The 13137-nt window shown below is 33.7% G+C and overlaps 1 protein-coding gene across 2 annotated transcripts in view; it reads left to right on the top strand.

Annotated features, from left to right (window-relative positions):
* The window catches only part of LOC131046468 (2-alkenal reductase (NADP(+)-dependent)-like), a 61743-nt gene extending 49709 nt beyond the window's left edge, over window positions 1-12034 (top strand). For both annotated transcript variants that reach the window (XM_059209364.1, XM_059209363.1), the window contains exons 3-5: window positions 6399-6565; window positions 6808-6890; window positions 11513-12034. In XM_059209364.1, coding sequence (XP_059065347.1) covers window positions 6399-6565; window positions 6808-6890; window positions 11513-11891 — 629 coding nt within the window. In that variant the 3' untranslated portion in view covers window positions 11892-12034. The remainder of the gene's footprint in view (window positions 1-6398; window positions 6566-6807; window positions 6891-11512) is intronic.
* Window positions 12035-13137: the final 1103 nt, after the last annotated feature.

The raw sequence follows: 13137 nt of genomic DNA, 5'->3' as shown, positions 1-13137 counted from the left end.
GGTCCAATAATTTTCCATCATCTCTGAAATCTTTAAGAATATTATCCAAAATGTCAAATTCCTTCATTTCCAGACCGCTATTAACTTGTAAAACCCTCTTTGCCTAGCTTCGAAACTATCTCACATTCCTACCCAAGTGCCCTTCATATGCCACCGACAACATTTCTTTGAGTTTCTAGAATGTGTCATACCTCAGCCTGCCATAGTTTAACTCCTTAAGGGAGAGATCCTGCACCTCATGAATACTTGGCTTTGCCATTTGTAAATTATGGCATTTGTATTGCTCAAGAATAATTGGGAATGTGACCCTAGTCTTATGCTTCGGGTCATGAGAGACTGAAGTCCCACAACTTGTCTTGCATAATGAAGAATAATAATCTTTTTTTTGCAATAACGAGGAAGAAGTAGGGGTTTTCTTGTGAATCCATTCAATCAGATATATATGGCTAGTTGGTTCTGGATGAACTATGTTCCCCATTCTTGTATCAACTTCATGGCCTTAGGAGTGAGACGATACCCCACATCACCTATCAATTTATATATGAATGCATATATGAAGGCGTTATTAACCCTTTTGAAGTAATACTTAGGTTGTTGGATGGGTAACTGAGTATAATATTCCCATGCTCTTTGTTCCCTAGATCCTTCTCCTAGTTTGCCACTCATGTTCAATCCAAGGTAGATGTCGCTTCTAGACACCACCCAAACTACATAGGAGGTCATGAAGAATTTCTTAGTGTTAATCACATTTCATATATGCTCATGGATGTTGTTTGATATAATGCTTGCCCTATCAAAATATCTTTTCCCTTTAAGGATGGTATCAATAAAATGAAACATCCATAAGTGATAATGTTTGATGTCCTCTTTCCCAAAGACTCAACTTAGCAGGATAATTAAATCCATTGGTGCATCCCCAAAATCGGCTCTTAGAATATTATTTGTAGCCTTCAATCCTGACTTCATTGGCTCACTCAACTATACCTCATTTATGTGGTACCTATTAATGGCTACATTCTTGTTGAAGATATGTAAACTTCTTCCTTAGTTGTTTGGAGGACTTCATCATATCCAAGGATACCACATGTCATGACAAGCATTTCAGGTGTAAGATTCACCACAACATTCCCTTTGTTGTCTATGAATTTCCTAGTGTCTCGGTTGTAGTGTTGAGTGATTGCCAGAATCAATTTAGGTTATTGGACTATTTGAGGAAAAATTGTAGCTTCAACAAGTCAAGACCAATGTATTCTTCTGTATGGAGAATTTAGGTTATGTCCCGACACTTCTTTCCTAATGGCTTCCAATTCAACATGCCCAATCTTCGTGTTAGTAATCCACTCTACCTCACTTTTAAATTTAGAGACCAATGTTTGGCCCAGTACTGGTCATTTATTGTAACAGGGTTCTTTTCATGCTTCACTTCACTTTGGGTCTTCTTCCTTGGGGTAGTTGATGTTTCCATAAGAGCTCTTTACAGTGCACAAAAGAGTACATAATTAATACTTTAGAAATATCCTTGTCATACCAGTGAACTCTAGACTCCTGAAGTCCTGGGGTTCCAGGTTTAGAATAAACCCTTTAGTAGATAGTAGCGAGACTTCGAGTTCTCGAGATTTCGGGGTCCCAAAGTTGGAAACCCAAAAAAGAACTCACCTCAAAGTCCCCAAATCCCCAGGTTTCGAGGCGTCTTTGGCAATAAAACTCGGTACTTTAGAATCTCGAGATCTTGAAGTGGAGGGTAAAAGGTTTATGGAAAGACTTTGGAATCTTGGGGTCCCAGGGCTACGAAGATTTGGAAGAAATAGCCCATAGGATACTTCAAGATCCCAAGAATTTGGGGTTCCAAAGCAGAAGGAAAAAGAGAGAAATCAAGAACAAAAAAGTCCTTGGGATCCCAGGAACCTGGGGTTCTGAAGTTGGGAACACATGGGGCTAGACATCCCTTGGGGATCCCAAAAACTCATGGTTTTGGAGTAGGGAAAAAGTAAACCAAGAGGGGACTCTAGGATCCCATAAACCTAGGGTCTCGATAAGACAAATAGGCCAAGGGACTAGGATCTAGAGAACCCTAGATCCGGGAAAGCCGAGGAAATGAATAAAACACCCTAACTATCAAGAAATTGACTTATTCAAATAGGAAAAACAAAACAAAAGAAAAGAAACACAGACAAGAAGGAATAAAAGAGAAAGCAAGAAACCAAAACCCAAGACAAATACAAGGCAAGGAGGAAGAGGCCTACCTGGATGAAGGGAGAGAGGAGACACAAAGTGTGTCGCAAAAACACAAAATCACTAGAAGGGGAAGAGAGCTCAAAAAACCAAAGCATTGAAACAAGTGACCTTGAAACTCTAGAGTTCTGAAACTCTAAAGAAAGACAACAAAATGAGGAGAACTCAGAATCTGAGTATTCTAGGGTTCTGGGGCTCCAAGGAGGGACACAAAGGGAAGGCTCGAGATTCCAAAAACCCAGGATCCCAAAGTCTTCCAAAAGGGAGCAACAAGAACGGGGACAAGACTTCGGTACCCCAAGATTCTGAGGTCTTGTCAGGAACAAAAAATAGGGGGAACTTCGGGATTTCAGGTGTTTGAAGTCCTGAAGTGCAAACAAAGAACACACTTTGGATTTTCGGGACCCTAAAACTCCAATGAAAAAACAAATGCAATGAAAGGAAGAGCACAAGAAGAAAGAAAAGGAAAAAGAAAAGTGGGGGACCCACATTTCTAGGCATGAAATGGAGGGGGCGAGTATGTGGAGCATAACAGTATCAACAATAATAATATTTAATCTGTTGAGATATAAAACACTCTCTTTTGATAAGATCTTTACATTATTATTTTATTTCTCCTTGATTATCATCCATAAAATTAGATTCTTTTTTATTAGGGATAAAACAAGTTTTGGGGTGACTCAAAACTTCTTAGATTGGGTTTTGAAGGGCCCTGAAACCCTCTGGAATTAGATGGGAATCCATAATGATCCATAAAATTAGATTGTTATATACCATTGTCAAATCATCAAAATATGGATTTTATTAGAAAATAGACAATTAAATAATTATAAAAAGTAATGAATAAGAAATGATGGAGAAATAGAAATAAAAATGTGAATGTTAGAAAGTACAGGGCACAAATTTAATATCTAAGTTTTTTTCATAAGAATTTTATCTATACCCTAGTAAGAGTCATGGTAACAGAATTTAGACATTACATGATAGATTACAAAAGGATTTAATATAATAGAACATCCTCACTTGCATACCAATAATTTGCAACCCTCCTTGTTTTCTTAATACATTTAATTTGTATATCTCTTCTCTTCTTACATCCTATATTTTCTTACTATCTTATCTTCTACTTATATATAATTTTGTGAATGTTTATATACCTTTTATATGTGTTGTAGGTTACTTTAATGTGTAACATTTCACTTGGAGTAGTTTTAATATTCTCTATATTGAAAATTCTATTTTTATTTCAACACCACTCTATCTTGTCCTCAAGATACATTGGCTATATCCTATAACTTTTTAAATATTTTAAAAAATATATATATATTTTTTAATATCTTCTCATGATAAGATGTTCTTGTAGATTGCACATATGTGTGGTCTTTTTGTTATATAGATGAGTACAATAGTTTGATTTACTCACAAATTTGCACGAGGTTGGTCTCACCTTATATAATTCTTAGTTGGATGTTGATGGTCAATGACTTTCATACATTATTTTAACAATTCTATCACACTTGTCATCTACAAGCTAACCAGTTGCCTTAATTATTTTATCTAAGCCTACAGTCCCTTGCACTAATCGTTTATATCTTGGTATTTATTATGTGAGATCTAAACTTATTAATACTTTCATGTAGATCTTTTATTTCATTATAGGTAGTGGATTCAAAAAAAAAAAAATGGTTCATTTGAATTTAAGTGATCTAGAGGAGGAAAGATACCCTATATGAAATTAGTTCTCATCTACATTTTCTTTGCCTTTACTCCTAGCATGGTGTTTCTGGTGGAATGCTTATTCCTTATATCTTCATTTTTTTATTTTCTATTTCTTATACAAGTTTTTTATAATTATATCTTCCAATATCTAGATTTTTATTGACATTTTATTTATTAATTATCATAGTTGTTAGCCTAATGATTTTGAGTCGTTCTTGACAAGCTATACTACTTGGGTATTGATTGTGGTTATGGAGGATTCCATGCCCTTTATTATATCTACATGTAGTTTGAAAATATCTTTTCTTGTAATTATATGTAGTACATACCTTATTTATAATTTTAAGAGAGGGCAATTCATCAAATTTCCAACTATGATCTAGATGGAGATATTGGAAATATTGGTACTCTAACTGGTACTAGTTGGATTTGGATTTTATGTGCTAATTTTTTCCATAATTTTTTACATTAGATCAATTAGAAAAATATTTAGTAAAGGTAGTGAAAAAAGAAATTGCTCCAGTTATCTCCTCATTTTGTACTACTTTCCTTATACCTTGTGAAATATCCCCTTTTTCCGATTAATCTCCCTATATATTCTTTGAATTTTAGTATTTTCCCTACTTTATTACACATTAATGTCTCAAGAATAACCTATTCTATCTATATATATCATTTGTATTTTTATTTGTTCCCTTTCTTTCTCCACTTGAGTGTTTTAATTTCTAAGTATGTCCTATAATGTTTCCTTTTAAGCTTCTATTTGGATACCTCATCTTGGAAGTGGAGGATATTGAACCTCTTTATTTTGACTTGAGTTGCATGGTCTATATAATTTTTCTTCTCTTTTAGGAAAAATTAACCACAATTGCTTACACGACTTTCTCCCTTAGGTTTTTCTCTATTTTCATCACCTCTTTCACTTTTGGGTAATTATAAATAAATATTATAGGAATAAAATTATAAATTATGTAAGTATGTGGACATTAGTATGAATTTAATTAAGAATTGACTTCTTAATCAATTTCTCATTTTCTTCAAATACAAATGGATATATATGAGTTATTATTAAAGGCATTGAATATCTAAGCATAGATATGTAAACTATATATAATATGTTGTCTCTTATGGTGGAGCCTCTTGACTGGTTTCTTCTCATTTCTTTTATTCTCCCTTTCTTTCTTTATTCAATTTTATAGTTTTTGGTTAAGATGGACATTTTTTTCTTCTCCATTATTAGTGATGATCTTATTTCTTCCCCTAAGTTAAATTTTGATAATGAAATTGTCTCTCCATCTAGGTTTTAACAATTTCCAAGAGGTTGTGAGTCTCTATGACCAAGAAAAATAATAGGATGGGCTAATGAATGAGAGATATTGGATATCTCCTATGGTTTACGCTCTAAAAAACCTAGGGACATCATTATATATTTTATTTCATTGTATATACAACACAAGCATCTAGCATGGTGACTATGAGATAAATTGTTGGTGTATACAAGGCGAGGGATCTCAGATTAGGGTACATTCTTATATATTTGTTTATACTTGTAATATTTAGAAATGAGTAATAAAAAAATTAAATAAAAAATACTAATTTATTAAATGATTTTTCTCCTTTATATATGTGTATGGTCTGTTGAGACATGGACCAGCTAGGACTCGAACCTAGGACCTTCCATACGTTGCTGGAGTGCTCTACCACTAAGCTACTAGCCCCTCTTGGACTAGTCCATCATCAGTCCAGGTGTGGCTTATTTCCAACACCAACATGATCAACTTCAACCACTAGAATGGTGCCAATTCCTATACAAAGTCAAATTTACAAAAAAAATGGTAGATTCAAAAATAATATAAAGATGATTCTAATACACTTACAGATCTTAGACCCTCAAATTCCCTTCTATCCCCAAACATGCATTATTACTTTTTCACAATTAATGCAAATACCTCACATATCAATCTTTAAAGAGCTTTAGCCTTGGCACAAATGTCACGAGTATAACTGTTTTACTACACCCCTTAGATCCAAAATAATGAGGAAATTTTACAAAGTAGAACTATTTATCTACACAATAACAAGGAGATTTCACAAATAGAATTAGTTTATTGCACCCAACAAAGACACGATATAAATAATATCAAATTTAAACTTAAAGAACCCTTGAATCCCCTAAGATAATATGTAAAGAAGAATAAAAAATAACGATTGGTAATAATTTATTAGAATATTTACAAAGTCATTACATACATGTAACACAAATAGTACTATTCTACATTAATCAAACTAAAATACACACAAAATCTACAACATGACCTAGATAAGTCTCAATGCCTCCAAAAGATAAACAAGGGCCAACGACTATAATATCTGAATCACATTCTGATTATATTACACTATTCAAGAGTCAATAAACGTCTTACAGGATTCTTAAATCCTTATGACAGGAATGCCTGAATTAACAGCTTATGCTGGATTCTTTGAGGTTTGCTCTCCTAAAAAGGGAGAGCACGTTTTTGTCTCTGCAGCCTCTGGAGCAGTTGGCCAGCTTGTTGGGCAATTTGCAAAGTTGATGGATTGCTATGTTGTCGGGTGTGCTGGGAGTAACGAGAAGGTAGGTTTTTTTTTATAAAGTTAGTAGTTTCTACGTTTTGAAATCTTATATTTTTCCTATCACATACCAAAAGTTTGTTCTTGATAATGAATCCCACGGAGATTTAAGAAAAAAATATTAGATTGAGTATGGAACTATGGTGACTGCATATATCTTGACACTCATTAGTGCTACCCATATATAAACAATAATTTCATTTTCATTAACTTTCGTAACTTAAAAAGCCATTGTGTGCATGTCAGGTGGATTTACTGAAAAATAAGTTGGGTTTTGACGATGCTTTCAACTATAAGGAGGAGCATGATATGAATGCCACTCTGAAAAGGTTTGTCATCCTAAAACTCAATAGTTTGGTAGCTTTTTTCTCTTCTAAATTTCAATTGTGAAAGCTATTGAAAATCCTATATGTGTTAAAATTTGAAGATGCTTTTCTTACCTTTTCTTGAATGTGATAATGAATAGAAGAAACTACATTCAATTTCTTAGTCTTCTTAGTAGAAAAGTAGTTTTGTTTCTAGTTTTTTTAAGTCAGAAAATAATAGTAGATCTAAAAAAGTATCAAAATTGTAGGAGTGTAAATAGGTTAGGAGATCATACACCCAAAAATAAGAATCCTTCATAAGAACTTAGGATGATGATAAAAGGGGCTATAATCCATCATCAACTACTCTAAACTGATGCAGAGTAGGCCAATAGGTTCCAAATCAACAACAATTCAACCACCTATGAAGGCACATCAAACCAACAAGCAGAGATTTTTCTCCCAGCTCACCTATCCAATAGGTGACAACTCACCATGACTTCAAATGCAAAACTTTTGAAAGGACTCAAGACTTCAATAAAACTTGGCTTCACTATGTATTAGATTCCCAAACAATACTCCCTTACCATCCTTCACTTCTCTTCATAATGACTCTATGCCTCATTGCCTACAAACACCAACCAATGGCTTAATGCGGCATATGACTCCACTAACCATGGGAACATTTAAAACAAGTAAACTTGACATGTTTTTGATTAAGTAAAAACAAGTTTTAAGGGACCCGAAACCCGATTACATTCGAAAGATATCCAAAAAGGAAACAAAACAAGACAGCTGCAAAAGATTAGCAAAAAAACCAGCAACAGAGAAAGGGACAGCAAGAGGCCAGCAAGAAATTGGCCCCAAGCCCAACATTACAAGTTAATTAAAAACTCTTCATAGTTTCCTCAGCATTTTGTACCAAGAGCATCATCGCCTTGGCTGCTTCCCTCAGGTCGTTGTTTTCCTATCCCAGCTAGCTCTCTTTCATTTTGGTGTCCTTCCCAATAGTGAGTAAACTTGACATGTTACAACCCTTTAGTAACCCTCAAATCCACTGACTATTCCAACTACTATACTTTCTCCAAAAACTGTCCTAGTTCCTTCTAGCCCTCTATTTTGACCAAATAGGGCACAATTCCTAAGACAAGGCAAATATCCACAAACAAAATGTAGATCCAAGCACCCTTTTAGGAGCTCTAAGACATATGAAAAATAATGGTGTGGTTGTTTTGAGACATTTGATTCCCATGACAATCTCATTTACTCTATCCATGAAAGAACTAATCTTCTCATCTTCTTCCATCTTCAAAGTTTCATTTCTCACTCGGAAGCCTTCAAGTTTTTCAATTGTTACTGCTTGGTTGCCTTCATAAAGAGTTTCAAGCTTCAACCAGATCTCTTTTGCATTCTCCAACTCTATGATATTCAATAGCTTTTCATCAGACAGGGCACTTAACAATGCTTCTTTCACTCTGACATTATTTTCAGCTCTCTTTTGTTCATCAGCAGGTTTCGGTGTTCCAGAATTAGGATCATGAGGTATATACCCTTTCTCCATTATCTCCCACACTTCAGCGCCAAGACATCTCAAATGAATCTTCATTCGCTCCTTCCATATTTTGTAATTTGTACCATCAAATCCGGTACTCTCCTTCTAATAGGGGTTGAATGTAGAGTTTGAAGTTGATGCCAATTCCATTGGATCTCCTCAAGCAATTAAGCTTCTACAAAGAGGACCTTGCTCTGATACCAATTGTTAGACAATTCAGATACCTGGAGAAAACTAAGAGGGGGTGGGTGGGCGTGAATTAGTTTTCTACCAATATTAACAATTAATACATATTTTAAACTTTATACCGGAGCACAAGGAAACCAACACAATGAAAGATAAAACATGGAAGTACAGTACACACAACACCAATATTTTTGACCTGGAAAACCCTGTAAGGGGGAAAGCCATGGTGGAAAACCCTACCCACAATTAGATAATACTTTTGTGCAGTAGTATGTGAAATAATTACAATGGGGATTGCACTTGCAATCAGGCCAACCACCTAGAGCTCACAGCTCATCACAAAAGAGAGGTCACACTAACTTACAAAACATCGAACTACAATCTAGAGAAAGATGAACTATGAAAGTAGCATCCACTAATGCTTGATACAGTTCTGGTTAAGCACAGATGTCTGCCCTACAACATCAAATCCTTATAACCCTTCACTAAATGATCTAGCTTTGTTCGCACATAAATTTGTTTAAGATAATGCAAACATGACCATCTATTCGCATAACATATCAAATTACATGAATAAGTCACCTATAAATATAGTTCATCAAAATTATTGATAAGGTCGGCCAAACCCTAAACCCATAAACCCATAATTACAAAAATTATATCCCATAATACCACCAGACCAATATTATGATTTATATTACATAGAATGAACCTAATTCAAATTCTAAAACAATTACATCCACCGAAAATTCCATTAAGATTAATATCCAACACGTTTCACCAATCGGTAGAAACCCTCAGTGCAATAACATAAAACGTCTAACTGGATCCAAATAGGACCATCATAATAGCATGCTAGCCAATGCAAAGCCATCAAACAATTAGGACATGATCAATAAGCATCTTCAACATGATAGAAACTTTTCCCATAAGCCGGATCAAAATCATCTAACCAAATCATCAAATATCGCTAATCGGTACCAAGAAATATCAACCGGGAACGATAGTGATAGCTTCAGCAACACCAAATCATGAATCAACAGAATATGGCAAGCATATAACCATCCAGAATAAGCATCCAAAACCAAATCCAAGGATCTTATCATACCGAATCAGAATCACAACCAAAACCAAGATAAGCACCAAGTCTAACTGGGATAGGTCCAACCGGGATAGCAAAACCATATCCAACCGGGATACAGTGTTGACTTCAATGACAACACTTAACCAAATTGAGCATATTGCCAACATACAAATATGTTTGAAGAGGCCTAATAGGCACTAATACAATGATAGAATGCCATTGGACACATAATGACAACATTTTGCCTCCTCATGACAATATTAACAATTTTCTAACAACTTTGCATCATGGACCCAAAAGGGTTTCCAATTACATGGGTTGACTACAAAACATCACAAAATGGTTTCATAGGACCTTACCAAAACATAATAGACTTAAAGTTGCCTTGTGGAGGCATGAAGATTATTGGGTGCTCTTGCACCATAAACCCAAGGGAAACCCAAAAAGAATGCTTGAAATCATCAATTATTGCAATCAATATCAAATTGAATTAGCTATTTGCTGAGGAAACTTTAATATGATTTAAGCACTACAAAAGAGAGTAATTTTAGTCTCAAGCTTGGCTTGTAAAATTTTATGAAGTGTAAAAAGTCAAATGAAGAAGCTGATATAGATTGAGACTAGAAGGAGATAAAGTGAAAGGATTAAGCACTTAATAGATTAATCAAGGAGAAAAGTGTCTGAATGTGGCATTTTGATTCTATTGTTAGTGTTAGCAATAAAAATGGGAAACATAGACCAAAGTTTTGAGCACCAAGTAATTTATGTATATAGTATTTATGCCCCAAACTCAACCATAGAAAGAGAGTAAGGAGTAAATCTGGACTATATCTTAACTAATTAATAGAATACAGAAATTAAGATACTCATAAGTCATAACACATTAGATAAAGAACTCCAATATCATTATATTATCATTAATCATTATGTGCATGCCAACAAGATTTTTACTATCTCCTTTATATATAACACATACTCTTTATCTATTCTCCTATATCTTCTATCTCATATTCTCATTTGTACCATCCATGCCATTCTTTGTTGCATTGCATCTTTACTCATACAAATATCTATCCAATAGGACATGACCCATATATCTACTACTACTATTTTGGATGGTGTCTCTTTGATTTAAGAGGCTTTGTAACCTCCTTGTTGTGAATTGTGATACAATCTATACTGAATGTTTTGGCTTTCCCTTTCTCTTCCAACATCATCACCCCTTTCAAAATGTTGGCTTTTCCTTCAAGGCAACTCTATTTTGGATTGGTATAATAGTGTTTATGTCAATCTCCATTGATATAGCATTGCAAACTATGTTATCCAATTGTTGTAATCCGTCTATTCCAAAATCCAAGATGCCATTGATTTGGTAAGGGCCAAGTCATCAAAATTTTAGTTTTCCTTATTTCTTAAACATATGTCATATAATAGCAACATATGTCAAACAATAGAGGCTAAATACTATCAATGGGACCTCATGCGTGAACATGCCATTCACCTAAAATAGTGCAGATTTAATTTAGCATTAGGACACTTATTAGATAGCTCTCAATATCATGATATCAGTGTAAATAATAATGACAAAATTTAACAATTTCCAATTCCATCATATCTGCTTTGGAATTGTGATTAATGCAATAGGCTAAAAACTAGATGCTTTAGGAAATGTAATCTATTAATTTTAAGTTACTTGATCTGTACATTTTAGGTAACCACTTTTAGTTGTATAATAAATTCATAAATTGTATTCTTTTCTTTCTTTTTGTATTGCATTCTTGGCAGACTATCAAGCTAATATTTACATATTTTTCTTATCATCAGGTATTTTCCAAAAGGATTTGACATCTATTTTGACAATGTGGGAGGGAGCATGCTTGATGCAGTACTTAGAAATATGAAAGTCCATGGCCGTATTGCTGTTTGTGGTATGATCTCTCAAAAGAGTTTTCAGAATGAAGGAGGCATACAATACATAAGTCTGGCTATCCCCAAGCGCATAAGGTTGGAAGGTTTCCTTCAGTCTGATTATATGCACTTGTACCCTCAGTTTCTGGAGAATGTGATAAATTATATCAAACAAGGGAAGATAACTTACATTGAAGATGTTGCTGAAGGACTTGAAAATGCACCAGCAGCTTTTGTGGGGCTGTTTCATGGTAAAAATCTTGGCAAGCAAGTAGTTCATATCAATGATGAGTAATGGAATTGCAAGTGCAGTTCTGGGAAGATTAATTTTGCATAAAAATGCAACCAAATAATGTTATCTCTTAAATATTAATTTGACTTGGAGAATTTAATGCATCTTACAAACTGCTTTGGTTCAGGCAGGAATTCGAACCTTGGTTGCACCGCAATCAATGTAACCATTTCACTGTTACACTAACAGATGATCTTTCATATTAAATTATATATTATAAATAATCCATTTTCCAAATCTTTATAAAAAATTATGTGATGAATTTTAAGTAATGATTTATAATTAAATTAATTTTAAAAATAGACCAACCCAATTTAATATTGAAAAAATATTACAAAATGATCTGATTTTGAGAATGTCTCTCTTTGTAAATCTTTATAATACATATTGCCATTTTCAAGACTAAATAAATTATAGCAAGATTTTCCTATAATCCTATTAATGTAAGGATCACATGCCTTGTTTATCTTTATATTAATCCACTGACTTTTATCTCGAATTTTAATTAAATTAAAATTGAATCACTCCATAGCTTGTGCCATCATACAAAGGATTCTAATAATAATATTTAACTTATGGGTGGACATATAAAGATTACCACATTTGAGTGAATTTGAACAATTGGTGTTTTTGAAGCAATTTATGATATGGTTTGTCATTGAAATAAATAATATATATAGGTGTAATGAAATTTGTTGCATTCATATTTATTATATATAAATTAATTTTGATTAGTTAAATTTATCAAGTATTTAGAAATTAAATGTGATGGATATGGTATCAATTTTTAAAATTGAATATGGAATAATATTGTTAATGTCTAATGAACTTAGTTGTCATTGTGTAAAAAATGAATGTTCTTATATGTGTTGGTGTACACATTTATGTTGTGTAGAATTTCTTAAGTTTACTTAGGAAATATTCTTTACACTTGTACATTGTTAGGTACATCATTTTTTGTTTCTTGGGAGTGGTTATGCCTACTTCTCTTCCTAATTGGGGCATTTGTCATTATCACATGTACAATTCTCTCCCATAGTTTGCTTTATAAGCACAAGTCTATACAATGTATGATATATCATTCTCATCAATGCAATTGGTCATTGGTCGGTGAAATAGATTCTTGCTTGTTTCTTCTCATTGTTTGGTGAAGGTTTGATTTTTGGCTTCCAACACAGGCTCCTAGATGCATCAACATAATATCAAAGTGATGATTATTGCAACCCCTTCCCGTTGAATGAGTTTTCGC

This window comes from Cryptomeria japonica, chromosome 7, assembly GCF_030272615.1.
Source record: "Cryptomeria japonica chromosome 7, Sugi_1.0, whole genome shotgun sequence".
Taxonomy (NCBI): domain Eukaryota; kingdom Viridiplantae; phylum Streptophyta; class Pinopsida; order Cupressales; family Cupressaceae; genus Cryptomeria; species Cryptomeria japonica.
Note: the sequence above shows the minus strand (reverse complement) of the source record. Positions and strands in the feature narration are given on the sequence as shown.